The sequence below is a fragment of the Oryx dammah genome, unplaced genomic scaffold, assembly GCF_014754425.2.
Source record: "Oryx dammah isolate SB20612 unplaced genomic scaffold, SCBI_Odam_1.1 HiC_scaffold_25, whole genome shotgun sequence".
Lineage (NCBI taxonomy): Eukaryota > Metazoa > Chordata > Mammalia > Artiodactyla > Bovidae > Oryx > Oryx dammah.
In genome coordinates this window covers 97,267,598-97,292,187 of record NW_024070209.1, presented here as the reverse complement: position 1 = coordinate 97,292,187, position 24,590 = coordinate 97,267,598, and the positions used below count along the sequence as shown (strand labels likewise).

General features: G+C 52.6%; 1 protein-coding gene across 3 annotated transcripts in view; it reads left to right on the top strand.

Moving 5' to 3' along the window:
* SH2D3C (SH2 domain containing 3C) overlaps positions 1–21,940 on the top strand; it is a 32,544-nt gene extending 10,604 nt beyond the window's left edge. For 2 of the 3 annotated variants that reach the window (XM_040225171.1, XM_040225172.1), the window contains 10 exons: positions 3,527–3,566; positions 10,307–10,435; positions 11,888–12,342; positions 13,864–13,988; positions 15,448–15,983; positions 16,968–17,083; positions 18,050–18,221; positions 18,800–18,911; positions 19,281–19,487; positions 21,295–21,940. In XM_040225171.1, the coding sequence (XP_040081105.1) occupies positions 3,527–3,566; positions 10,307–10,435; positions 11,888–12,342; positions 13,864–13,988; positions 15,448–15,983; positions 16,968–17,083; positions 18,050–18,221; positions 18,800–18,911; positions 19,281–19,487; positions 21,295–21,470 (2,068 nt within the window). In that variant the 3' untranslated portion in view covers positions 21,471–21,940. Of the gene's footprint in view, positions 1–3,526; positions 3,567–6,531; positions 6,613–10,306; positions 10,436–11,887; positions 12,343–13,863; positions 13,989–15,447; positions 15,984–16,967; positions 17,084–18,049; positions 18,222–18,799; positions 18,912–19,280; positions 19,488–21,294 lie in introns of those variants that run through there. The other variant, XM_040225173.1, reaches the window with a different exon arrangement.
* Positions 21,941–24,590: the final 2,650 nt, after the last annotated feature.

The window sequence follows — 24,590 nt, the reverse complement described above, 5'->3', positions numbered from 1 at the left end:
CTCTGGCTGCTGGGGTGAGAACAAGTCACAGGGGCACAGATGCAGGCAGGGAGGCAGTGGTGAAGTGGTGGCTGTAGTCTGGGCAGGTGATGGCCATTGTGGTAAGCAGACATGGCCACCTTAGGTCTTAGAAATCCTGGAGTGTTGCAGAGGGGCAGGAAGGGGCCATGGCGAGTTCCCGGGCCTGGGCCTCCACCCGAGCACCCCATTGGTTCTGGCCACCTGATATCCCTGGAGTGGGCACCCCCTCCCCAAGACTCTGCTCCTGCCCAGTGCCTGAGGGGAAGTGGACAGGAAGCAGGAAGAAATGCTAGGGTAATCCCAGTGTCCTGGCCAGTCTGTTCCCAACAGTGGGAGGATTTCCGGGCCTGAATGGCCGGAAATGCTTGGACAGGACACCTCACCCAGGAAGAGCAGGGAGGTGAGCAAGGGGAGGGGTCCCTACTTTACCCCACCCCACCTTGGCTGGACAGAGAGAACTCACATGGCTTTCGGAGCCTGCAGGGGCCGGGTTGCAGCTTGAGGGATGATGGTTAGAGATCAGGAAGGACTTTGCAGGAAGGAGGAACAGCCCCAGGGACTCCAGAATGTCAAAACAGGGGGGACTGTTAGCCAGCATCCCAAAGAGGAGCCCCTGGCCTCAGGAGCTAGGGGGAACCCTACGTGAAATTGCACCCTGGAAACACACCTCACCCACAGTTTTTATTTTGTCTCATTTATAGCTCAGCTTTTTTGGTTTGCAACTTATTTTGTTAGATTTATCACATTTCAGTTTAAATTTGGGGCTTCTCTTTTTGGGGAAGTTTGACCTCCCTCCCTAGTTTGTAGATGGGAATACTGAGGCTTGTGTCAGCCAGAGAACCAGGGTCCAGCCTGACAGAATTAATAATAATAATAGTGATGAATACTGGTTGTGGGTACACTCTTCGTACATTTCTTAGGCAATAAATGTGGGCTTCTCTGGTGGCTCAGCAGTAAAGAATCTGGCTGCAGTGCAAGAGACACAGGAGATACAGGTTCAGTTCCAGGGTTGGGAAGATCCTCTGGAGGAGGGCATGGCAACACACTGCAGTAATCTTGTTTGGAAAATCCCATGGGCAGAAGGAGCCTAGTGGGCTATGGTTCATGGGGTCATGACTGAAGCGACTGAGCGCACATGCACACATAGTTGCTTTACACTGTTTTTGTATTAGTTTCTGCTGTAATGAAGTCAATCAGCTATGTGTGTATATATCCCCTCTCTCCTACCCCCACCCTCACTCCCATCCCCCGCCCCATCCCATCTAGATCATCACAGAGCACTGAGCTGAGCTCCCTGTGCTATACAGCAGGTCCTCACTAGTGCATGTGAGCTCAATCGTATGCGACTGTTTGCCGCCATATGGACTGTAACCCACCAGGCTCTTCTGTCCTTGGGATTCTCGAAGCAAGAATACTGGAGTGGGTTGCTGCACCCTCCTTCAGGAGATCTTCCCAACCCAGGAATTGAACCCAGGTCTTCTGCATTGTAGGCAGATTTTTTACCCACTGAGCCACTGTGGGTCCTCACTAGCAGCAGTAAACAGCTCTCAAGCTCCTGCTGTGTGCTGGCGGCTCAGCAGTGAATGAGACAAAGTCAGTGCCCTGGTGGAGATGGCAGGTACCTGGACTCAACAAATAAATGGAAAGTGATTGTTTCAGGCAAAGACTGAGGAAAATAAAACAGGGTTGAGGACAGAGAGCGAAGGACAAGGGACAGTTCTAGGCATTGTGGTCAGGGAAGGGTTGGGGACATTAAGCAAAGGCCTAAATAAAGTAGGGGGAGGAGCAAGCTATGTGATAATCTGGAAGAAGAGCTTTCCAGGCAAAAAAACAGCAAGTGCAAAGGCCCAGTGGCTTGGAGCAGAATGAGGGAAGCAGGCATATTTTGGGGGTGGGAATTCATGAGGTGGGCAGTTGGGTCACCACAGGGCCTTGTAGGCTGAGGCAAATATAAACCTGTTTATGCTTGTTTTTCTGGCATAAAAATGGCTCCTCTTTACTCTCACAAGGGAAGTCTTGGTTTAGATGATAAATTACATGGCTGGCTGTTTGCAAGCCATGGAGTAGGGTTTAAATTTTGTTCTTTGAGAGATGGAAGGGTTGGGGGGGTGTTTTTGTTTTGCTTCATTTTAAATTAGATGAGATTGGATTAAAAAAATAAATTTATGCTTATTTAATTGGCTGTACCAGGTCTTAGTTGCTGGTTGCAGCACCATCTTGGTAGATCTTTTCTTATTGCAGCATGCAGGATCATGTGGGATCTTTAGTTATGGCGTGTGGGATCTAGTTCCCTGGCCAGGAATTGAACTCAGGAGCCCTGCCTTGGGAGTCTGGAGTCTTACCCACTGGATCATGAGGGAAGTCCCAGGGTGGGAGGTGTTTGTGCACAGTGGCCTGCCTAGCTTTTTACATGAGCACCACCAGGGCAGCAGAGGGGAGGCTGACCAAGGGCTGTGAGGGCAGACACAGCGGGTGGCAAGAGGTCTGCTATGTGCTCCAGGAGGACAGAGAAAGTGCCCCAGATGGGGCAGGTTGACACACAGAGAGAAGTGGTCAGGACCTATTTTGGAAAGAGACCCACAGGATTTCCTGATGGATTGGGCGTGGACTATGAGTGAGAGAGGAAGTACAGAGGACCACAGGGTTTTTGGCCAAACAAAGCAACACGAAGGATGAAGCTGACATCTCCTGAGATGGGAAGCGGGTGTGGAGAGCAAGGGCATGTGGGATTGGGTGGGGTGGGGGATCTGTAGTCCTGCTTTGGATGCAAAAGTCAAGTTCAGACATCTGAGAAGAGATGCTAGGAGGCAGTTGGGTTTCTGAGTCTCATTTTGAAGGGGAAGTCCAGGCTGCATCAGAGAAGGGAGGGCGTTTAAGGCCGAGGATTGGGGATGTGGCTCATGGAGGTCCTCACCAGGAAGGGTGATATTTATTTGGGAGGAACAAATAAATATGTGTTTATTTGGGAACAACAGCCACCCCTGGCCTCTGACCTCTCCAGGTTCCATCCAGGCCACCCTTGAGGGGAGGGGAATCACTTTCATAGCCAGTTGTCACCAGCAATGACATGGTGATGTGCTGCTGGGTGGGTCCCTCTGATGAGGTGATGAGGGTAGAGCTGGAGGGAAGGAGGTTGAGGCTCAGCCTGGGGCCACCAATGCGCGGAGTCAGGGAAGAGGTGGAGAGTGAACACTGGGAGACCACAGTGTCCTAAAGGTGAGTCAATACAGCAAGCAGGCGCTATGTTAAGCATGTGACATTCATCAGCTCCCAGAGGCCCCGAGACAACCCGATGAAACATAGGCTCAGAGAGGTGAAGGGACCTGCCCAGGGTCACACAGCTGGAGAGTGGAGAAGTACCCAGCCTGCCAATTCCAGCAAGTGCTGTCACCCGCAGTGCTCAGTCCTGCAGGCGCTCAGTGCTGGCACCAGGCAGGTGGGCAGAGGCTGGCGACTGAGGAGCCAGCAGGGCTGGGAACCACTCACCTCTCTTCTCTTCTTCCAGGGCCACTGCAGAGCCGGAGGCTGGTGGGGACTATGTGAAGGTAAGAGGGGCTGGGCAGGGGACACTGAGGGGGCCCAGAGCTACTTCCAGGAAGGGCAGAGTCCTTTTCTGCCCTCGTTAGAAGTCAGACCTCACCCAGTGTTCTCAGAAGGAGAAGGTTAGGGGTCAGGGCAGCCTAAGGGGTCTGCTTTCACTCCAAGCATCTTCTTCCCAGGCCTGCCATCATTCTTTCCTGGCCCCAACCTCAGGACTTCCCAGTGTTTTTTCCCACCAGACTCCATCCAGCTGCCAGCTGGACAGGACCCCAGGGGTGCCCCCATGGGAAGACGGGCTCTAATCCCGCTTGGTCTCTGAGCTGGGAAGTGGGAGCAGGAAAGGATGACTCAGTTCTTCATCACAGATAACACAGTCGCCTTGATCAGAAACTTAACTTGTCCTGAGCACAGGAAATGTTGAAAATGCAGTTTTGAAATAATAATGATAACCACCATAATACGACGGAACATTCTGAATGCCTACTGTGTGCAGAGTCCTGTGCTGGCTGTTGGCACTGGAAGGGAGTCAGTTCTGAGCTATTTATATGAATGAGGTCTTTGATTTCTCCCTTCATCATTGGGCCTTCTTGTGCACATGTATGGATGGGCAACTTGAGGCCCAGAGAAGTGCAGTGACTTGCCCACAGCTGCACAGCTACTGCCGGGCTCAACTGGGATTGCTGTTAAAGTTTATTTGCTGCCAAGACCATGGACAGAGCTCTTGGCCTTCCTCATCCGGGAGCACCACCCCGAGCCAGGCCCTCTCTCTGAGTATGGAGCACGGGGCAAGGAGCACCAGACCCTGTGTTTCAAGGGCACCTGGCCCATGTGGTATCAAAGAACCACTCAATGGTTCGGGCTTGTGTTTTGTCATCTAGCGGACCCAAATTTTAGAGTCAGACCTGCTACTTATTTGCCACATGACTTTAGGTGTGTGTGTCACCTCTCTGAGCCTCAGAGTTCACCTATGTGAAATGGGATAATAGTGGTACCTCCAACCCAGGGTTGCTATGGGCTCAATGAATCCATGCCCATTTAGGGGGGCATCTTGTCCGGTTCCTGACCCCAGGGACTTTCCATCACCCACAATACTGCCTGGAAAGCCCTGTGTAAGTGATCAGTAATGAGCACTGTGGGAAGTGCTCAGATTGCTGCCCCTTACCATCAGCAGAAGGTTCGATAAGAAGCCATTGGGGCTGTGGAGGTAGGAGATGACTTTCAGCTCAGGAGCTGGGAATGAGGAGATCAAGGAAGGGTTTCTGGAGGAGGAGGCATTGAAGCCAAGCGATTGCAATTGACCAGGAACATGCACCAACAGCCTCTCTCCAAGCAGAAAGCTGGAAAGGAGATAAAGATAAGCAGAGACAGGTGGTGGGATGATCCAGGCAGAGGTAAGAGTGTGGGTAAGGTCAGAAAGTGAGCTGAGTGAGCCCAGGAAATGCAGCCCAGGGCTGTAGCAAGTTGAGCTGGAGCTGCTGCCAGAATTTGGGCCCTGGCTTCTCATCCAGAGCTCTGGCTCACAGTGGGACAGAGGCCTCAGGGAGAACCAGCCCCAAAGCCAGTGGTAGACCACAGAGGCATGTATTTCAGCACCTCACAAATCCCAGTGGCAAGGTAATGAGATCCCCATCATTGATGGTAGTGAGATCCCTGTGAGGATTATTAGCTTTGTATTTTTCCTTTAGTTTATGGGGCTGAAAAATGTAATTAAAAATGCTATAAAAGAAAGAATACCCACACACCAGAACTGATTGAACAGTCCTCTAAAGAATGAACTTAAAGGAATATTAGTTTTAGCTTTAAGCCTCAGAAGAGAATGCAATCAATAGTTAGTTACCCAAAGTCCATTCCTCACCTTACATGCTCAGCTGCCAGAACTCCAGGGTTCTCAGACCATGATCCAAGTACTTTGATTCTAAGGCAAGGATTCTGAAGTTCCAAGACCATAAAATTTCATGTCCATGCTCAGAGCTTCAGATGTATTTACAGAAAATAATCAAACATCTGAGAGGTGAACAGAGAGGTGAACTCATCTACCTAAGGTCACACAGCCTGCCACAAGATTTGAACTCCAGCCTGACTGATGCAGTCAGCAATGACTCTTTGCACTGAAGAGCCTACGGCCAAAGGTCCGGATTCTAAGACACTAAGCTTGAAAACAATAGCAGGCATTTCTTGAGTACTTGCTTAATGTCTGGCAGCTTATATGCATCAGCTCAGCCAGTGCTTACCAGAGTTCTGTGAGATCGGCACAGGTATGTTTTCCAGATGAGTAAGTCTAGGCTGCAAGAGAAGGGACTGGTTGGGTGGAGGTGGGGCACCGCTAGTTGAAGCCAGGCTGATTCCCAAACCCCAGAGCCTTACTGAGTTTTCTTCCCCACCCCCAGTCTGTCAATGACATCCCGCATTTCCCAGAAGAGTGTCTGATTCCAAGTCAGAGATGAGAAATCCTGGACTCTGGGAGATTTCCTTAGGCCACAAAGGATTTGGTCAAATGTCTACAGGGATTTTTCCAGCTTTAGACACGGTTTAATTCAAAATCTCTGCCCTCTCCGGGTCAGTAAGGGGAGAGGTGAGTGGGGGAGGCAGGACCCCCCCGCCCCACGCCTTTTGCCGGCCCACCCTATCCTTCTGCCCTCTTGACGCCCCGCTTGGTAGGTCCTCAGCTCCGCATCCCCGGACCCCGGGCTGCCGGGGCTAGTGGGGCTGGAGGGCGGGGGACTGGGGGGGGGAGGGGGGGGGGAGTTGGGGGCGGGAGGAGGGAGGAACAATGGCCCCCTCCCCTCCCGGGGCTGGCTGGAGGGTGGGGTCTCCCCGCCCCGCCTCCCCGCTCCTCCCCCGACCAGGCGATGAGGTAATCGCGCCGCCGAGAGGCACGCGCCGCCGGTGCCCAGCCCGGTCGGTCCCGTGTCCCGGCCCCGCCGGCCGCCGCCCCCTGCACCGTCCCGGCGCCGGCCGCGCGGCCCCACCATGGCCGAGCGGTGCAGCCTGTGGAGCGCCCTGTCGGCCGCCGCCTGCTGCTTCTACCGTGGCTCTTTCGTGCAGGTGCAGGTGAGCGGCGGCTCGGCCCCCGCCAGGCGCTCCGAGCTGGGACCCCGCGCGCTCGCCGGGGCAGCCGGGGGAACCTCAGCCTGCGGCGCCGCGCGGGGTCCGGCGGGGCAGGGGCTCCGGGCAGCGGGCTGCGGGAGGGGGCGGGGTCGTCCCAGCCTCACCTCTGGGCGCCCAGACGCTCCGCAGGGTGAAGGTCCAGCCGCCCCTCCCGAGACGCGGGGTTGCGGAGGCTGCCGTTCCGGTCGTTTCTGCCTCCTCCGCAGGGAGGAGCTGAGCTGCGGCACTGGGTACCAGGAGATGGGGTCTCCGGCGTCCTGCCGGTTCTCCCGCGAGCACTCCGGCCCCTGCATCTGACCCGGGCAGACTGACTCCCTCATTGTACCGGGGGGCGCTGGGCCGGGGTCCAAAGGCTGAGAGAGGGACGGGAAGCTGAGGGGATGCTGCCGCGGCTGCGGCCGGAGCGCCCGCGACTCTCCTGCCCTCTAGGTGGGCTCGGGCATGCTTGGGGCGCGGGGCTCCTAGCCTAGCTGGCCGGGCAGTGCGGGACGGCGCCGTGGCGGTGAAAGGGTTAAACGGAAGGGGGTGGAGGGGAGGACCCGGACCCCGCCTCTCTGCGGAGCATCATCTGGGGATGGCTTTGCTTAGGGTTGCCAGACTGAAGGGAGCTAGAGGGGTCTGGCTGGTGCGAAGGGGTTAAGACCTTGACCCGGGGTCTCCGCGCTTTCACCTCCCAAGCCTTCTGGGGGACCCTGGGTGCATCACTTCTGCGCTCCCCCAGGCTCACACACACACACACACACACGCACGCACACTTCGAGCCCGCCTGAATGACTGCCCTGCCGGCGGCTGAGCGCAGCATCCCTGCACCCGCCAATCAGGCGCTCGCGGGCCGGGAGGCGGTGAGATCATCTCTGGCCAATAGCAATGCTCCCGGGTGCGGGGATGCTGCATTCGCGCCCCAGCACCCACTCCTCTTGGGAGCTAGGGACCCCCGGGTCGAAGGTGAGGAAGAGAGCACAGGGACCCTAGGATTCTCTAACTTCAGGTGTGTGGGACGACCCAGTTCGTCGGCCAGATTCTCCCTAACGGTTGATTACGGTTGGAAAAGCGGAGCCCAGTCTCCCACCCCCTATTTATGGCCCAGAGAGGGAAACTGACTGGCTCAAGGCCACACAGTGTCAGGCAGAGTCTTGGGACCCGTTTCTTTCCCACGCAGCCCCCTCCCCTTCTTTGCCCCCCCCCCCGTCCCTCTTGCTGCAGCTGTGGTATTGGGGCAACTTCTCAACTGCATGCTCTTTGTCAAGGAGGAATCTCCCCCATGACTTGCACTCTTCCCTCCCCAGGGTGTGGTGTGGTTTAGGAGAGGGGCCAGGACACTGAAGACTAGGGAACGTCATGGAGAAGTGTAGGAACCTGAGAAGGCCCAAATGTCAGCTCACTCTGGAACTCCCTGCCTTTCTGGGGGATCATTTTCTACCCTGGGCAGGGGATGTTCAGAATCCCCATCTCCAGGCCCTGCCTTTCCCTGAGTACTCATCTATGTCACTCACTCCCACCATCTGTCCCCAGAGCCTTACAGGCTCCTCAAAGCTCAGAATTTTATGAGCCCATGGCCGAGCTGCTCCTGCCACCAGTCTTGCCCACCTTGGAGAGTGTTTCTTTGTCTTCCCAAGCTATCTGCCTGGAATCCTCTCTGACCCCCTCCACCCTCTTCCCTGCACGCCATCAATGGTTGTCTAAACACCCTTCCCCCAGTCCCCACCCCAACACCCCACCCTGCCCTGCCGTTGCCTGGAACACACTCCAGGTCCTTTCCACACAGCTGATCGAACCTACCCCAATGCTTTAAAAACCCTTTGTAGCTCTGCTGTGGCCTCTGGGTTAATCTCAGCTTTCCAAGACAGATTCACAGCCCTGCCACGCCTGCCCCTGCCACCCCCCAGCCCTTTTGAAGCTTCTTCCTCTACCCCCAGGGCCTTAGCTCTTTCTACAGGGCCCTGACTTCGCCATTCTCTCCCCAGAGCTCTTTCTTGCCCACCTGGTTGCCTGTCTGTCCCCACTGTGATCCTTTTGCTTGGCTCATTCAGGCCTCGGTGGAGACATCACCTCTTCAGGGACTCCCTGACCAGATGAGGAGGGACTAGCTCATCTCCTCCTGGAGCTCCCTGTGTGTCTCTGAGCATCCAGAAACCCTAGGATTGCTTGTCAGTATCTGCATAGCTCCCCCAGGGCTGAGGCTGCCTGTACTCATGACCTTGGATTCAGCCCCTCGCATAAGACCTGTCCTAGAGTTGGGGTTCCATCAGTGTGGAAATAATGGAGTCAGAAATTCTAGATATCTCTGAAGCTGGGAAATGGGGTGTCTTGGGAGCAGTGTAGATTAAGATAAACTGAGGCAGGAGAAGCAGACAGGTAACAAATGGAGTGGTAGGGTTAGGCTCTGAGAACTGTGAAAGGTCAGAGGAGGCAGCGAGTAGACTGGAGGCTGCTGGACCGTGGTGACGAGTGGCTCCTGGGGAGAGATTGCCCTTTGGTGACCCCCTTCATCTGTCTTGCTGCCTGGTCAGTTCTGGGCCAGATCTATCCATCCTGGACCAGCCATCTTTGGGGCCTGGAGTTGGGGAAAAGGAGCAATGTTACGTGTTCTCACAGTGACAAGCACGTCTATGGGCTGGTTGCAGTGCTTTGGAGTATTGTCTCCTTTCATCCTTGCAACCTGGTGAGGCAGGTTCTGCAATTGTACCCATTTTATAGAGGAAGAAACTGAGGCCCCAGGAATTCACACAACATAGCGAGAATTGGGCTGGGCTCTGTGGTGGGAATGTACTTGGCAGCAGGGACTCCCATCTCCCTGTTCTTAGTCCTCCAACCCCAGGCCACAGCAACCAGGAAACCAGGAATCTCCCTCTTGGGCAGGTGGAAAGGGGGATCCTGGGCATTATCCCCAGTGAGTGACCTTGGGCTTCCCTGCTGGGCTGGTTGCCCCATCTAGCAGGGATTGGTTGGGATAGCAAGGAAGAAAGGGCTTTGTGAATGGTAGAGGACATCACAGAGGCCTTTGGCATGGGCCTCTGCATCCCTCTTTGTAGCTGCCTCCTTCACCCCTGTGTAATTCACTGTGCCAGAATGTATCCTCATCCACACAGCCCTGTTTTTGTCCATGATTTTACCTGAGTACTTGCTGTCTTATCCACTTGTAGAAATCCTCCCTCCCCCTACTTCCAGATCAGTTTGGTGTCCTTGGTACAAAATTAATTTCGTGAGTGCCATCTCCTCCAGGAAGCCTTCCTAGACCACTCTACCTGGCCTAGACTGCATCTCCCTTTTGAAAGCTACACAGCTCTTTGCCGCTGTCCAGTACTGTGGTGCTGACTGCAGTCTGCTGTAATACTTGTGTTGCTTTTGCCTCCTGTCTTAGACAAGGAGCTTCTTTGAGGACAGGCTTGTTTATTTCCCTGTCTACCCTGGCAATAATGCAGTGCCCAGCACACAGTAGGCACTTTTTGGTGGATTTAATTGAGATTCCTCTATACCTACTGGGATAGGGACTCATGGGTGAGGACCTTTCTGGCATCTGTGCCTAAGAGTTCCCAGGGTCCCAGGATGGAGTGAGTTCACCTGGAGTTGGGGAGGTTGGGAGGGAAGGAGGAAGGGGCTTCAGACTGGATGCCAACTTTTGCTGTTTCCCGCCTAGTTCTCCAAGGAGAAGTACATCTTGGACTCATCGCCTGAGAAACTGCACAAGGAGTTGGAGGAAGAACTCAAACTCAGCAGCACAGATCTCCGCAGCCATGCCTGGTATCACGGCCGCATCCCACGTGAGGTGAGTGGGCCCTGAGCTGGGACCCCGGCCCTAGACCCTTCCCCCCCACCACCTTGGCCAATCCCAGACAAGAAAAGCTCTGACTATTGTTCGGTGGGTTCAATCAGAGTAGACTGGGATGAGGTCTAGCTCTGCCATTTAACTGACTGTGTGACCTTGAACAAGTCACTTCACCTCTCTGAGCCCCAGTTTCCTCACCTATAACATGGAGGATATGGGGCTTCCCTGGTGATCCAGTGGTTTAGACTCTGTGTTTCCACTGCAGGGGCTACAGGTTTGATCCCTGGTCAGAGAACTAAGATCCCACATGCTGCAAGGTGTGGCTAAATAAATTAATTAATTAAATGGAGGCTAATAATAGTACCTACTGTAAAGGTTGGTTGTGAGAATTCCCAGCTGGCTCTATTGGTAAAGAACTCTCCTGCCAATGCAGGAGGCATAAGAGATGCAGGTTTGATTCCCGAGTCAGGAAGATCCCCTGGAGGAGGGCATGGTAACCCACTCTAGTTTTCTTGCCTGGAGAATCCCAAACACAGAGGAGCCTAGTGGGCTATGGTCCATAGGGTCACAAAGAGTCAGACACAACTAAAGTAACTTAGCCTGTGAGAATTAAATGAGTTAATTCATGTGAGGTGCTTAACATGATGTCTGGTATGCAGTGAGCTCAATGAACATTGTCCTTTATGGTGGTGGTGGTTGTTATTATTATTAACACTATTATTTTTAGTTACTGTTATAGGTCTATACATCAGCCTCTTATTTGTTTGGTTAGTGAATATCAGTACTTCAATGATTCAGTTTTGATAAGGTTGACTTTCTGGGCTAAGACATAGGCTTGGGCTAACAGTCACCTGTTCTTCCATTTTTCATGCTTGCTATAAATCTTTGTCAAGTAAAAGCTCTGCCAGCTCCTGTGCTGGGCACCAAGGACGCAGAGATAAAATAGGTGGTGACTTCCCTTGACAGCTGGTAGCCCAGGGTGGGGGTCGACAGGCAGGCAGTCAGAACCCAGTGGGAGAAGCTCAAGAATGGATTGCCCAGCAGGGGATGTGGGCTGCCCCAACGAAGGAGTGCTGAGGAGACAGGCCATTGTGGAATGGATAGTTCACCAGGTGAGCGGGAATGGGAGGATGTTCAGCCCAGAGACATGCCAGAGCCCTGGCTGTTTGGAGGAAGAAGGATGGGGAATTCACTGTGCCCAGTGAGATCCCTGAGAAGGAGTAGGTCTGAGACCTGAGTTTCAGATCTTGGGGACTCCCTTTCCAGAGTGCTATGTCCCTCCATGTCTGAGCCTCTGTGCCCAGACCCATGGCTTCTGGCTGAGATGCACCCTCTGGATCTGGGTCATTGGGTCCCCCTCCCAAGCTTCAGCTGTCTCTGTTGACTGTGTGCCCCAGACCCCAGGTCTGGCCCTCTCCTACCCTGCTCTAGCCTGACCCTTGCCTCTTGCAGGTCTCGGAGACCCTGGTGCAGCGCAACGGTGACTTCCTCATCCGGGACTCACTCACCAGCCTGGGTGACTATGTGCTCACGTGCCGCTGGCGCAACCAGGCCTTGCACTTCAAGATCAACAAGGTAGTGGTGAAGGCGGGTGAGAGCTATACCCACATCCAGTACCTGTTCGAGCAGGAGAGCTTCGACCATGTGCCGGCCCTGGTGCGGTACCACGTGGGCAGCCGCAAGGCTGTGTCAGAGCAGAGCGGTGCCATCATCTACTGCCCGGTCAACCGCACCTTCCCGCTGCGCTACCTGGAGGCCTGCTATGGCCTGGGCCAGGGCGGGGGCAAAGCCGCCAGCCCTGCCAGCCCCTCGGGCCCCAAGGGCAGCCACATGAAGCGGCGCAGCGTCACCATGACTGATGGGCTCACTGCCGACAAGGTCACCCGCAGTGATGGCTGCCCCACCAGGTGAGTGAGAACCCACATTCGGCCTGTCTTCCCATCTGTCAAGTGGGGGTGTCAGTAATGTGAGTGCTGATGGGAAAAGGAGAGGCCTAATCACACTGACCTGGGGTAAAATGACTGCCCTGGAGCCTCACTGTGTGCAGAACAAGAAGAGGAAGCTCCCGCTGTGCTGAGTGGGGTGTGGAGCCCAGTCGCTGTCTCAGCTCTGCTACAACTAGCTGTGCGCCCTTGGCCCTGACCTTCCTCCTTTCTTGCCTCCACGTGCCGACCTATGAAGAGCCCTCACTCAGAAAGCTCCCTCGGGTCTGAAGGAGCCCTGGGTGCTGTCCTGTCCCAGGCAAGGGCCTGATCCCTATTGCTAATGCTACCCCACCTCACCCCGCCTAACTAGGCCCAGGTGGGCATCAGAACAGAGCACTTTGCAAACCATCGCACAGGGAGTGGAATGTTTTCAGCAACATTTTTGATGACACCCAGATGTCTGGGGCTTGGTGACACTAGGCCCTGATCCGAAGACAAGCCACAGCTGCAAATCATTCCTGAAGCCCTACTGTGCACCCGACCCTCTCCTGATGCTGTTCTCAACCTGATTCCTACGTCCCCCTGGGAGGTGGCTCCTGTCCATTCTGCCACTTTGTAGATGAGAACTAGGATTGAAGAGGGGTAGCTACTTGCTAGAGAGTCATAGGACCAAGATTCAGACCCAGGTCCACAACTCTAAAGTCTGTGCCCCTAGTTTCTATGGCTTCCCTTGCTGTTTGCAGCAAGACGTGCCATCTTTTGGGGCTTCCCAGGTGGTGCTAGTGGTAAAGAACCCTCCTGCCAATGCAGGAGACATAAGAGATGCAGGTTCGATTCCTGTGTCAGGAAGATCCCCTGGAGGAGGGCATGGCAACCCACTCCAGTATTCTTGCCTGGAGAATCCCATGGACAGAGAAACCTGGTGGGCTACATTCCATAGGGTCGAAAAGAATCAGTTACAAATGAAGCGACTTAGCACTCACGTGCTTGCTTCAGCACTTCGGTAGGTCCCATTTCCCTGGGCCTGGACTGCGTGCTGTCAGCCAAGGAACTGCTGGTTGGATACCCTGTGGGGAGTAACCACTTGGCCTATGGTTTGAAACCAGTGATAAAACAGTGCCAAGATCTACAGGCCATGTGTGCCCAAGGCATCCTGAGTAATAGTGTGGGATCAGTGAGGAGAGGCCAGGATGGTGGGTTTGGCTCCCTTGGCCTGGCCATCTTTCTTGCTACCCTCTCTCCCCAGACCATTCTCCAAGTTGGGCAAGGTTCCCAGGGAAGAGAACAGTTGTACAGGTGGTGGACTGAACAAACCCTTCCTCCTCTGGGCTTCAGTTTTTGTACCTGCCAGGTGGGAGGTTGGATATTGGATGTGATCATTTCTAAGCCTTTTCTGCCTCTGAAGTTCAGCAGATCTAGGATGGAGGCAGAGGTGGGGGTCCTAATGCTAGCTCAGGACCCTGACCTTTGGGCTCCTTGCTCATGAAGGTGTCTGCTCCACAGCACATCACTGCCCCATCCCCGGGAATCCATCCGCAACTGTGCACTCAGCATGGACCAGATCCAAGACCTGCACTCGCCCATGTCCCCTATCTCCGAGAGCCCCAGCTCCCCTGCCTATAGCACCGGTATGGCCAGTGGAGGGGGGGCACATGGGGGGTCTGGTGGGAGTGGCCTTGTGTGCCCACGTGTGCGCTGTCTGACGATTTCCGTTACAGTGTTTGATCCTGTGTGCTTCTTCCTCTTATCTGAGATACATGCCCTGCAACAGTGGATACTAAAACGATCCATGTTGACATGCAAAACATAGCCATGGCTGGTTCATTCTGCAACAACTCATTGAGTCCCTGTTGGATACCAGGCACTGTGGATGTGGTTTCCATGCATTCTCTTGAATGTTACTGAATCTGGTAACAAGTGAGGAGCCTCTTTGACCAGGCCCTGTATTGGCTGGGATTTAATGTATCCCTGATTCCAAATGGGGGGATTCAACTGGACTGATCAAGCTTGCTTTATTTATTTTTTCTTTTAAATAGATCTTTTCAGAGAAGTTCTACATTCACAGCAAAACTGAGCAGAAAGCAGAGAGCACTGTACACTTTTTAAAAAAAATACAAAGATTATTTCTACAGTAGAAACATGCCACTACTGAATGAAACATGTTCATTTCTGGAAAAAAAAAAATAATGTTTTCAACAGGCCATACCACATATTGTCCACATGGCAGGCAAAGCGTGCAGAGGGGCAGCCCAGGGGAACTTTTGCTGGGAAATGCCCTGTTGCCATGTAGCTGTCCATATGGGTTGTCACAAATTATTCTCTAACCACGGGCCCGCCAGCTTGTCATAACTGCCAACTTGCCTTCCAAACAACACCCCTGAGTATAAATGTTAAGATAGTGTGCCACAAATTATTTATTGGGCAACTTCTTAGCAATGTGGCACAGGGAAGTACCCAGGAGTGAGGACTCGACACCTGACTTTGAATCCCAGCTCTACCCTTTGCTGGTTGGGTGACCTTAGGCAGGTCAGCTGGCTTCTCTGAGTCTCACTTTTCTCATCTGTAGAATGAGGATCATAAAAGTACTCATGCACAGGATGTTGAGAGGGTTAAACAGATTAAGGGGCAGAGAAGGATCTCGCAGGCAGTTAGAACTCAATAAACATCACCTCTAATTTTGGATGATGGTTTTACTGTTTTGACCGGTGTAGCTCCAGCATGTCACCAGCTCCCAGAACACATGTCCTCAATAAATCCTTATTAATTCATTGAGAAATGATTCCACACAGTGAACTCCAGCAAGTACTTAGCTTCTCTGAATCACAGAAAGCTCCTTCAAGTAGCTCAGTGGTTCCCCAAGGCTGCAGCAGCCTTAGAGTAAGAAAGTCTGACTCCCGGGGTCCAGGGAATTCGAGAATATCACTGAGGGCTGGTCAATGTCGATGTCAGCTGGGCCTGGCCTGGGTGCAGGGAGGTGGGATATCCGCCCTGTAGGGTGGGTGGAGCTTGTCCTCTGGGAAGGCGGTGGGGGAACCACACTGACTAGGGAGTCATGGTAACTAGTTGTCTGTCTTTATTTCCCTGCAGTGACCCGTGTCCACGCCGCCCCTGCCGCCCCCTCTGCCACAGCGCTGCCCACCTCCCCTGTCACGCGCCGCTCCAGTGAACCCCAGCTGTGTCCCGGAAGTGCCCCAAAGCCCCACGGGGAGTCGGACAAGGGCCCTTACTCCAGCCCCTCCCACACCCTCTGCAAGGCCTCCCCATCACCGTCGCTCAGCAGCTACAGTGACCCGGACTCTGGCCATTACTGCCAGCTCCAGCCTCCTGTCCGTGGCAGCCGAGAGTGGGCAGCAGCTGAAGCCTCCGGCCGCCAGGCCAGAAGCTATGGGGAGAAGCTTAAGGAACTGTCAGAAAACGGGGCCCCCGAAGGGGACTGGGGCAGAACCTTCACAGTCCCTGTTGTGGAAGCCACCTCTTCCTTTAACCCGGCTACCTTCCAGTCGCTGTTGATCCCCAAGGATAACCGGCCACTGGAGGTGGGCCTCCTGCGTAAGGTCAACGAGCTGCTGGCAGAGGTCGATGCCCGGACACTGGCCCGGCACGTCACCAAGGTTGACTGCCTGGTAGGTGCTGGGTGTGCACTGGGGCAGGGGTATACCTCTGTCCTCTGGCTTTGGGACAGGGGTCAGGGTGGTGAGGAACTGGCCCCCACATCCCCAAGTAGAGCGAGTGGTCCTAGATCCTGACTTCACGGCTGCCTTTTACTTGCTGTGTGACTCTGATTAATCACTTTACCTCTCTGGGCTCCCATTTCCTCCTTGAAAAAAAAAAAAAAAGCAAAAGCTGAGATATTCTTGCTTCCTCCAGATGTCAGTTTGACACTGGAACTGAGGAGTCCTGAAAACTAGTGGTGTCTGGCTCCCTGGGACACTTTTTGAGCTCGGTGAGAGTCGGTCTGGCTGGTCCAGGGACTATAAGAGGCCGGACTCCCCACCCCCACCCACCTAGTGGACAAAACTCATTGTCTAGGTCCATAAATTGTTAATGCCTGGGCCTTTGCTTTGAATGAATCCTGCCCATCTAAGGACCCTAACTTGATCTACACCTCAGTTTCTCCCTCTGAAGTTTGGTGTGTGTGTGTGTGTGTGTGTGTGTGTGTGTGTGTGTGTGTGTGTGTGTGTTGGGGAGGGGAACACTGATTATTTGGTCACACTTGTCTCTGAGCTCAAGAAGAAAGAAAAGAAACAGCGCTGAGATGTGGCGCTGTGAAGAGTGCTAGGCATGAGGGAAGAAGCCCTGGGTTCTAGGTCCAGTGTGTGACCTAGGACAAGCCCTTTCCCTCCCTGGACTTTATTTCTTCTGGAATAAGAGTGTCCTGGGCACCTCTGGCACATGTCAGACCCCATTGGGCATTTTCCCATTTATCCTGCGTTTCATAGATGGGGAGAGTGAAACTCATTTGCTCCATGTCAGAGGGTTAGTCATAAACCTGGAATTCAGAGCCGGCTTCCCAGCCAGGCTGCCCTGCTAGATAAAGCTCTCTGACTCCCAGATGGCTTGGGCCAGCCCTGACAGGAAATTAATCAGCCCTCTGGGCGTCCTTGTAGGTTGCTAGGATACTGGGCGTTACCAAGGAGATGCAGACCCTAATGGGAGTCCGCTGGGGCATGGAGCTGCTCACTCTCCCCCATGGCCGGCAGCTACGACTAGACCTGCTGGAAAGGTAAGGCGCGCGCACACGGGACTCACCGGGAACCAACCCCCTGGACTACCTCGCCGCTCTTTACTGTGGCCGGTTGGCCAATCACAGTCTCTCACCCCAGATCATAGCCACGCCCTCTAGCCCAGTGACCAATTGTTCCTGATATCCAGTTCATTCAGTCAGTTCAGTCGTATCCGACGCTTTGCAACCCCATGGACTGCAGCACGCCAGGCCCCCCTGTCCATCACCAACTCCTGGAGTTCACTCAAACTCATACCCATTGAGTCGGTGATGCCATCCAACCGTCTCATCCTCTGTCGTCCCCCTCTCCTCCCGCCTTCAGTCTTTCCCAGCATCAGAGTCTTTTCAAATGAGTCAGTTCTTCGCATCAGGTGGCCAAAGTATTGGAGTTTCAGCTTCAGCATCAGTTCTTCCAATGAAAATTCAGGACTGATCTCCTTGAGGATGGACTGGTTGGATCTCCTTGTAGTCCAAGGGACTCTCAAGAGTCTTCTCCAACACCACAGTTCAAAAGCATTAATTCTTGGGTGCTCAGCTTTCTTTATCCAGTTCGAAGTAATCCTGGTTTCCCAAAGACAGTCCTTTATCTCCGAACTCACTTTCTGTATCCTCTTGACCAACCACACAATCTGTGAGCCTTGGCCCGCCCATCAGCTCCGGCTTCTCTTTTTTCTTTTCTTAGAACAGCTCTGTCGGATGATTTCCGATGAGATGATTCCACTGATCGGTCACACGGTCCTCAGCCTGGCGCTCAAGGGTCTCTGTCCCCGCCCCTGACTTATACTGACCAATCAGAACCCCTTAACTTTGCTTTATCCCCGCCCACACTCTGGCTGCGCCCCCTAATCTCATTGACCCGTTACAACCTCTCACTTTTGGCTCTATCCTCTGCCCTTCGGTGCCCAACCACAGGGACCCCAACCCTAGATCCCTGGCCCCGCCCCTCTGACCCGGCCGCTCCAACAGGTTCCACACCATGTCCATCATGCTGGCCGTGGACATCCTGGGCTGCACGGGCTCCGCGGAGGAGCGGGCGGCGCTCCTGCACAAGACCATCCAGCTGGCAGCCGAGCTTCGAGGGACCATGGGCAACATGTTCAGCTTTGCTGCGGTCATGGGTGCCCTGGATATGGCCCAGGTACTGAGGGGCCCACGTAGCACTAGACATAAGCTAGTCTCTGTTGCGAGGAGCCCTGATATGTGTCCCTTAGGGACGGCTGTCTTTTGAATCAGGAAGAACTTGAGGACCTTTTAGGCAGCATTGGTGACAGAGTAACTGGGAGAACTGAGTCCTTTAGGTGCTGACCTGCTTCCAAATAAAGTCTTTCCCTTTCCCTACTCTCCATTTCTCCACCTGTAAAATGATTGAGGAACATTATATGAGTTGAAAGAATAAATATAAAGTGGCTAGCGTTTAGCAAGCACTGACTATGCACAAAGTACATTGAGTACTTAGAAACACTGATTCCTTAAAGCAATCTCATGAGGGGAGTGCCTTTATTGTCCTCTCTGAGCCTTAGTTCCCTGATATGTACAATGGGTTGTTGCAAGGACTTCATGGGAGACCTGTGAAAAGCCATCAGCCCTGTCCCTGAGACCTGAATGGTGATTATACTAATAATTATTATCCCACATCTGGGTGTTGGCTCAGCATACTGGCCTGTGGCCCCAGCAGGCCCCTTCCCTGGCTATTCGCTCATAGTCTGATCTCCCTAGATTGCCCGGCTGGAACAGACATGGGTGACCCTGCGGCAGCGACACACAGAGGGGGCCATCCTCTATGAGAAGACGCTCAAGCCATTCCTCAAGAGCCTCAATGAGGGCAAAGGTACCTCCCCCGTCTTGCTGTGTGACCTCGGACAGGTTCCAGCCTTCTCCGGGCTGCCCAGACTCTCGCAGTAGGGAGGAGGTTGAGGGCCTGACTGAGCTCCGTGCAGGCCATTCTTGCGCCACCTTCTGCGCCTGGCAAATGTGTGTGCCATGTCCAGGTCCAGCCTCAGCCCCAGCGCTGGGCCAGGGTGCAGTGGGCTCAGCTGGAGGAATCCAAAGGGAGGAGTCTGTCTCATGAGTCAGAATCCCGGGGGCTCTCTCTGGGACCTCAGGCAGGGCCCTTCCCCTGACACATCCTTGGTTTCTGGACCTTGGTGGACGGCGGGTTCCTCTGAGACCTCTAAACGCCATGCCTCCCTCCCTGCAGAAGGCCCGCCGCTGAGCAACACCACGTTTCCTCACATCCTGCCTCTCATCACTCTGCTGGAATGTGACACAGCCCCCGCCGAGGGCCCTGAGCCCTGGGGCAGCACGGAGCATGGCGTGGAGGTGGTGCTGGCCCACCTGGAGGCCGCCCGCACGGTGGCACACCATGGCGGCCTGTATCACACCAATGCCGAAGTCAAGCTGCAGGGTGAGTCACTGGTTGCATCTGGGGGCAAGCCACTGCTGATCGTGCAGCCTGGGCCTCCCTCCGCATAACTGGCTCTCCCTTCTCCTCCAAACATCCCTTCAGATTTGCCCATCCCTCTTTGCTGCCCCGTCTCCTTGACTTCTTCTTCTTCTTTTTTTAATTTGTAGGATAATTGCTTTACAATGTTGTATTGGTTTCTGCCTTGCAACAACATGAATCAGCCATAAGTATACATACGTCCCCTCCCTCTTGAACCTCCCTCCCCATCCCATCCCGCCTCTCCAGGTTGTCGCAGAGCACTGGTTGAGCTCCCTGTGCTGTACAATTTCCCACTAGCTCCCTATTTCACATATGATAATGTACGTGTGTCAGTTACTTTCTCAATTCGTCCCACCCCTCCCTGACTTTTTTTTCTCACCCCTTTTCTTCACTCATTCAGCAGTTTGACAAGTAATTGTTAGTGGCAGGCACCAGATCAGCTTGGGGGACACAGAGATGATTCAAAGAGCACAGTAGCTGTGTATCTTCGCTTCTCTGAGCCTCACCTTTTCATCTGTGAAGTGGGCATCCTGACAAGCCCACTTTACAAGGTTGTTTACAAAGCACTTGGCCTGGGACCCTGGGTCTGAGGCAGACTCACCCTGTCTTCAAGGAGCTCTCAGTTTAATCAGAAAACAGAATGCCTTCTCATGGAAGAAACAGAGATAATGGCTTCAGACAAGCTACCTTTTACTTCTTTAGGCAATATTTAAGTTCACTGTAGACAAACTGGAAATAACAGCTGAACAAAACCCAGATAAAACAAATCACCAACAATTACCTGGTGATTGGTAAATGTCGTTTTGGTATACGTCTTTCCTGTCTTTCTTCAGAAAGAACGAAACAAAACAAAAATTTGTTTACATTTACTTACAGAATGTGTATATATTTCTTATGACAAATTTTGGAGCTTACAGAAAAATACAAAAAAGAAAAGAATCACCCAGTATCTTACCCCAAGTTAGCAGTGATATTTTATCTTCTAGTTATTTTATTGTTTTTTAATATTTATTTATATATATTTATTTATTTGGCCACACCAGGTCTTAGTCAAGGCACACAGGATCTTCCATCTGCACTGTAGGTTGTGGGATGTTTAGTTGCAGCATTTGGAATCTTCTAGTTGTGCCATGTGGGATCTAGTTCCCTGACCAAGGATTGAACCCAGGCCCCCTGCATCGGGAGTGTGGAGTCTTAGCCATTGGATCACCAGGGAAGTCCCTCTAATCATTAAAAATTATATATTGCAGGGACTTCCCTGGTGGTCCAATGGTTAATAATCCGCCTTCCAATGCAGGGGATGCGGGTTCAATCCCTGGTCGGGGAACTAAGATCCCACATCCCTCAGGGCAACTAAACCCACGAACTGCAACTACTGAGCCCGTGTGCTGCAGGGAAAGAACCCACTTGCCGCAATTAAGAAATATATTTTTTTAAATTATTGAAAGTGAAAAGTGAAAGTTGCTCTGTTGTGTCCAACTCTTTGTGACCCCATGGACTATATAGTCCATGGAATTCTCTAAGCCAGAATACTGGAGTAGGTAGCCTATCCCTTCTCCAGCGGATCTTCCCAACTCAGGGATCAAACCCAGGTCTCCTGCATTGCAGGTGGATTGTTTACCAACTGAACTATCAAGGAACCAGGACAAAGACCAGCTGTTAAACTGCTTGGTTATGTTCATCCACAAACCTTGTGGGATCCCTGGCAGAGGTCGGGGGAGGTCCCTTGCTGGATGGTGGTCACCTGACCCTGTGCCTCTCCCTACAGGTTTCCAGGCCCGGCCGGAGCTTCTCGAGGTATTCAGCACCGAGTTCCAGATGCGCCTCCTATGGGGCAGCCAGGGCGCCAGCAGCAGCCAGGCCCGACGCTATGAGAAGTTCGACAAGGTCCTCACTGCCCTCTCCCACAAACTGGAGCCTGCCATCCGCTCCAGCGAGCTGTGACCCCCACGGACGCTTCCCCTCTGCAGCTACGGGCAGCAACGGGAACAGAAAGGCACAGACCTTGCCCCAGAGCACCCCAGGGACACTGTGATCAGCCTGGGAATATTCCAGGTTCAACTCCAGGATCTCCTGTGCACCTCCAGGGTCTATGCAGACTCTGGGCTCCGTCCTACCTGCTCCACACTCACCAGGCTTCCCTTCAGGAAGAACTGGAACCCCTGTTTCTCCCTCCAGTTTCTGCTTCTCCCCTTCCTGCTGAGGGTGCCCTGTGCTTGAGCCACAGGAGGTTTCTTATACCTCCTCACTCTTCTCCGGGCATCTGTTCCCCCCACCCCACCCCACCCCGCCCACAATCCAAGCCTGACACCAAGGCCTCCCTCTGGCTGTAAATACATCTGTCTGTTCTGTAAATATATGTATAGAAACCATGTTCTTTCTTTCATATAATAAACTTTTATGACTCTTTTTTTTTCTTTCTGTCTCTCGGGGGGTTTTGGGGTGGAAGTGTCTTTTCTCAGGTGAAAGGTGGAAACAATTCATTCAACAAATACTCATTCTGCACTTGACACGTTTCTAGATTGTACCAGGAGCCAGAGTCACGGCCAATACCAAAACCCAGTCCCTGTCCTAGAGCCTTAACCACTTGGACCACCAGGGAAGTTCCATAACGGGTTTTCAGTGATCATTTATCGATTAATTTGTGAGCCGAAACCCTCCATGTGCCTGTGCATCATGGCAGTATCACCATTCCTCACAGGCCAGAAGGGTGATTAAATAGCTAATTCCCACCCGTAGGAGAACTACTGACTTACACCCATTCCCTCCCCATTCCCTGCCTCCAGAACCCGAATGTACAGTCCAGCATCCCAGATGTTTGGGGGTAGAAGGGCTTTATGAAATCTAAGATTTCAGCTTCCTTCAGGAAAACAGAACTGGAGGGAGAAGGGGCTTTCCCTGAGTCGTGGCAGCAGAATGAGGAAGGCTGGAATGGGGGCATCCTGACTGGGAGTTCTTGCCTTTTCTCAACAGTGGGAACTACTCACTTCTTTCCAAGTTTTGGAATATGGCCCCAAAAGTGTGTGTGTGTGTGTGTGTGTGTGTGTACATGTGAGGTGGGTGGGGCAGGAATCTTTGAGGAGGGCCTAGAAGGCAGTTGTCTGATTCCGTGGGCAGAAGAGGAGGGCAGTGTGCATCACCACCCCACAGTAGGCTGGAGGCCTGGGGAGCCTGGTCACTGAATTTGAAATGTCTGGGGCCCTTTGCTTCATGAAGCTTTTACCAAGTTCAGTTCAGTTCAGTTCATTTCAGTCACTCAGTTGTGTCCGACTCTTTGAGACCCCATGAATTGCAGCACGCCAGGCCTCCCCATCCATCACCAACTCCTGGAGTCTACCCAAACCCATGTCCATTGTGTTGGTGATGCCATCCAACCATCTCATCCTCTGTCGTCCCCTTCCCCTCCCGCCCTCAATCTTTCCCAGCATCAAGGTCTTCTCAAATGAGTCAGCTCTCCGCATCAGGTGGCCAAAGTATTGGAGTTTCAGCTTCAGCATCAGTCCCTCCAATGAACACCCAGGACTGATCTCCTTTAGGATGGACTGGTTGGATCTCCTTGCAGTCCAAGGGACTCTCAAGAGTCTTCTCCAACACCACACTTCAAAAGCGTCAATTCTTCGGCGCTCAGCTTTCTTCACAGTCCAACTCTCACATCCATACATGACCACTGGGAAAACCATAGCCTTGACTAGACGGACCTTTGTTGGCAAAGTAATGTCTCTGCTTTTCAATATGCTCTCTAGGTTGGTCATAAGTTTCCTTCCAAGGAGTAAGTGTCTTTTAATTTCATGGCTGCATTCACCATCTGCAGTGATTTTGGAGCCCCAAAAAATAAAGTCTGACACTGTTTCCCCATCTATTTGCCATGAAGTGATGGGAGCAGATGCCATGATCTTCGTTTTCTGAATGTTGAGCTTTAAGCCAACTTTTTCACTCTCCTCTTTCACTTTCATCAAGAGGCTTTTTAGTTCCTCTTCACTTTCTGACATAAGGGTGGTGTCATCTGCATATCTGAGGTTATTGATATTTCTCCCAGCAAGCTTGATTCCAGCTTGTGCTTCTTCCAGCCCAGCGTTTCTCATGATGTACTCTGCATAGAAGTTAAATAAGCAGGGTGACAATATACAGCCTTGACATACTCCTTTTCCTATTTAGAACCAGTCTGTTGTTCCATGTCCAGTTCTAACTGTTGCTTCCCAACCTGCATACAGGTTTCTCAAAAGGCAGGTCAGGTGGTCTGGTATTCCCATCTCTTTCAGAATTTTCCACAGTTTATTGTGATCCACACAGTCAAAGGCTTTGGCATAGTCAATAAAGCAGAAATAGCTGTTTTTCTGGAACTCTCTTGATTTTTCCATGATCCAGTGGGTGTTGGCAATTGATCTCTGGTTCCTCTGCCTTTTCTAAAACCAGCTTGAACATCTGGAAGTTCACGGTTCCCGTGTTACTGAAGCCTGGCTTGGAGAATTTTGAGCATTACTTTACTAGTGTGTGAGATGAGTGCAATTGTGCGGTAGTTTGAGCACACTTTGGCATTGCCTTTTTCTGGGAGTGGAATGAAACCAAGAGAGCCTGGATAACATGTTGCATTAGAACTTATGCAGCAGCCAGACTTGGGTTCAGTTCACTAGTTGACTGGCCTTGAATAAGGGGCTTAACCTCCTGGGCCCAGATTTCCTCTTCAATAAAATTGGGTCAATAACAGAACTGATCCCTTTGGGCTATTGTTAAAGCACTTAGCACATAGTAGCTGCTAGGTAAGGGGCTGCCATGTTTCATATGTAATGGATAAATATATATATTTTTGGCCGTGCCCAAGGGTTATGCGAGATCCTGTTTCCCCTACTAGGGATCAAAACTGTGTCCCCTGCAGTGGAAGCACGGAGTCTTAACCACTGGACTATCAGGGAAGTTCCATAATGGATTTTCAATAATCATTTATTGATTACTTTGTGAGCCAAAACACTTCATGTGCCTGTACTTCATGGAAGTATCACCATCCCTCTGATGAGAGGTACTGTTATCATAAGATATACAAGGGGCATGCATTTGTGCTGTCTCTCA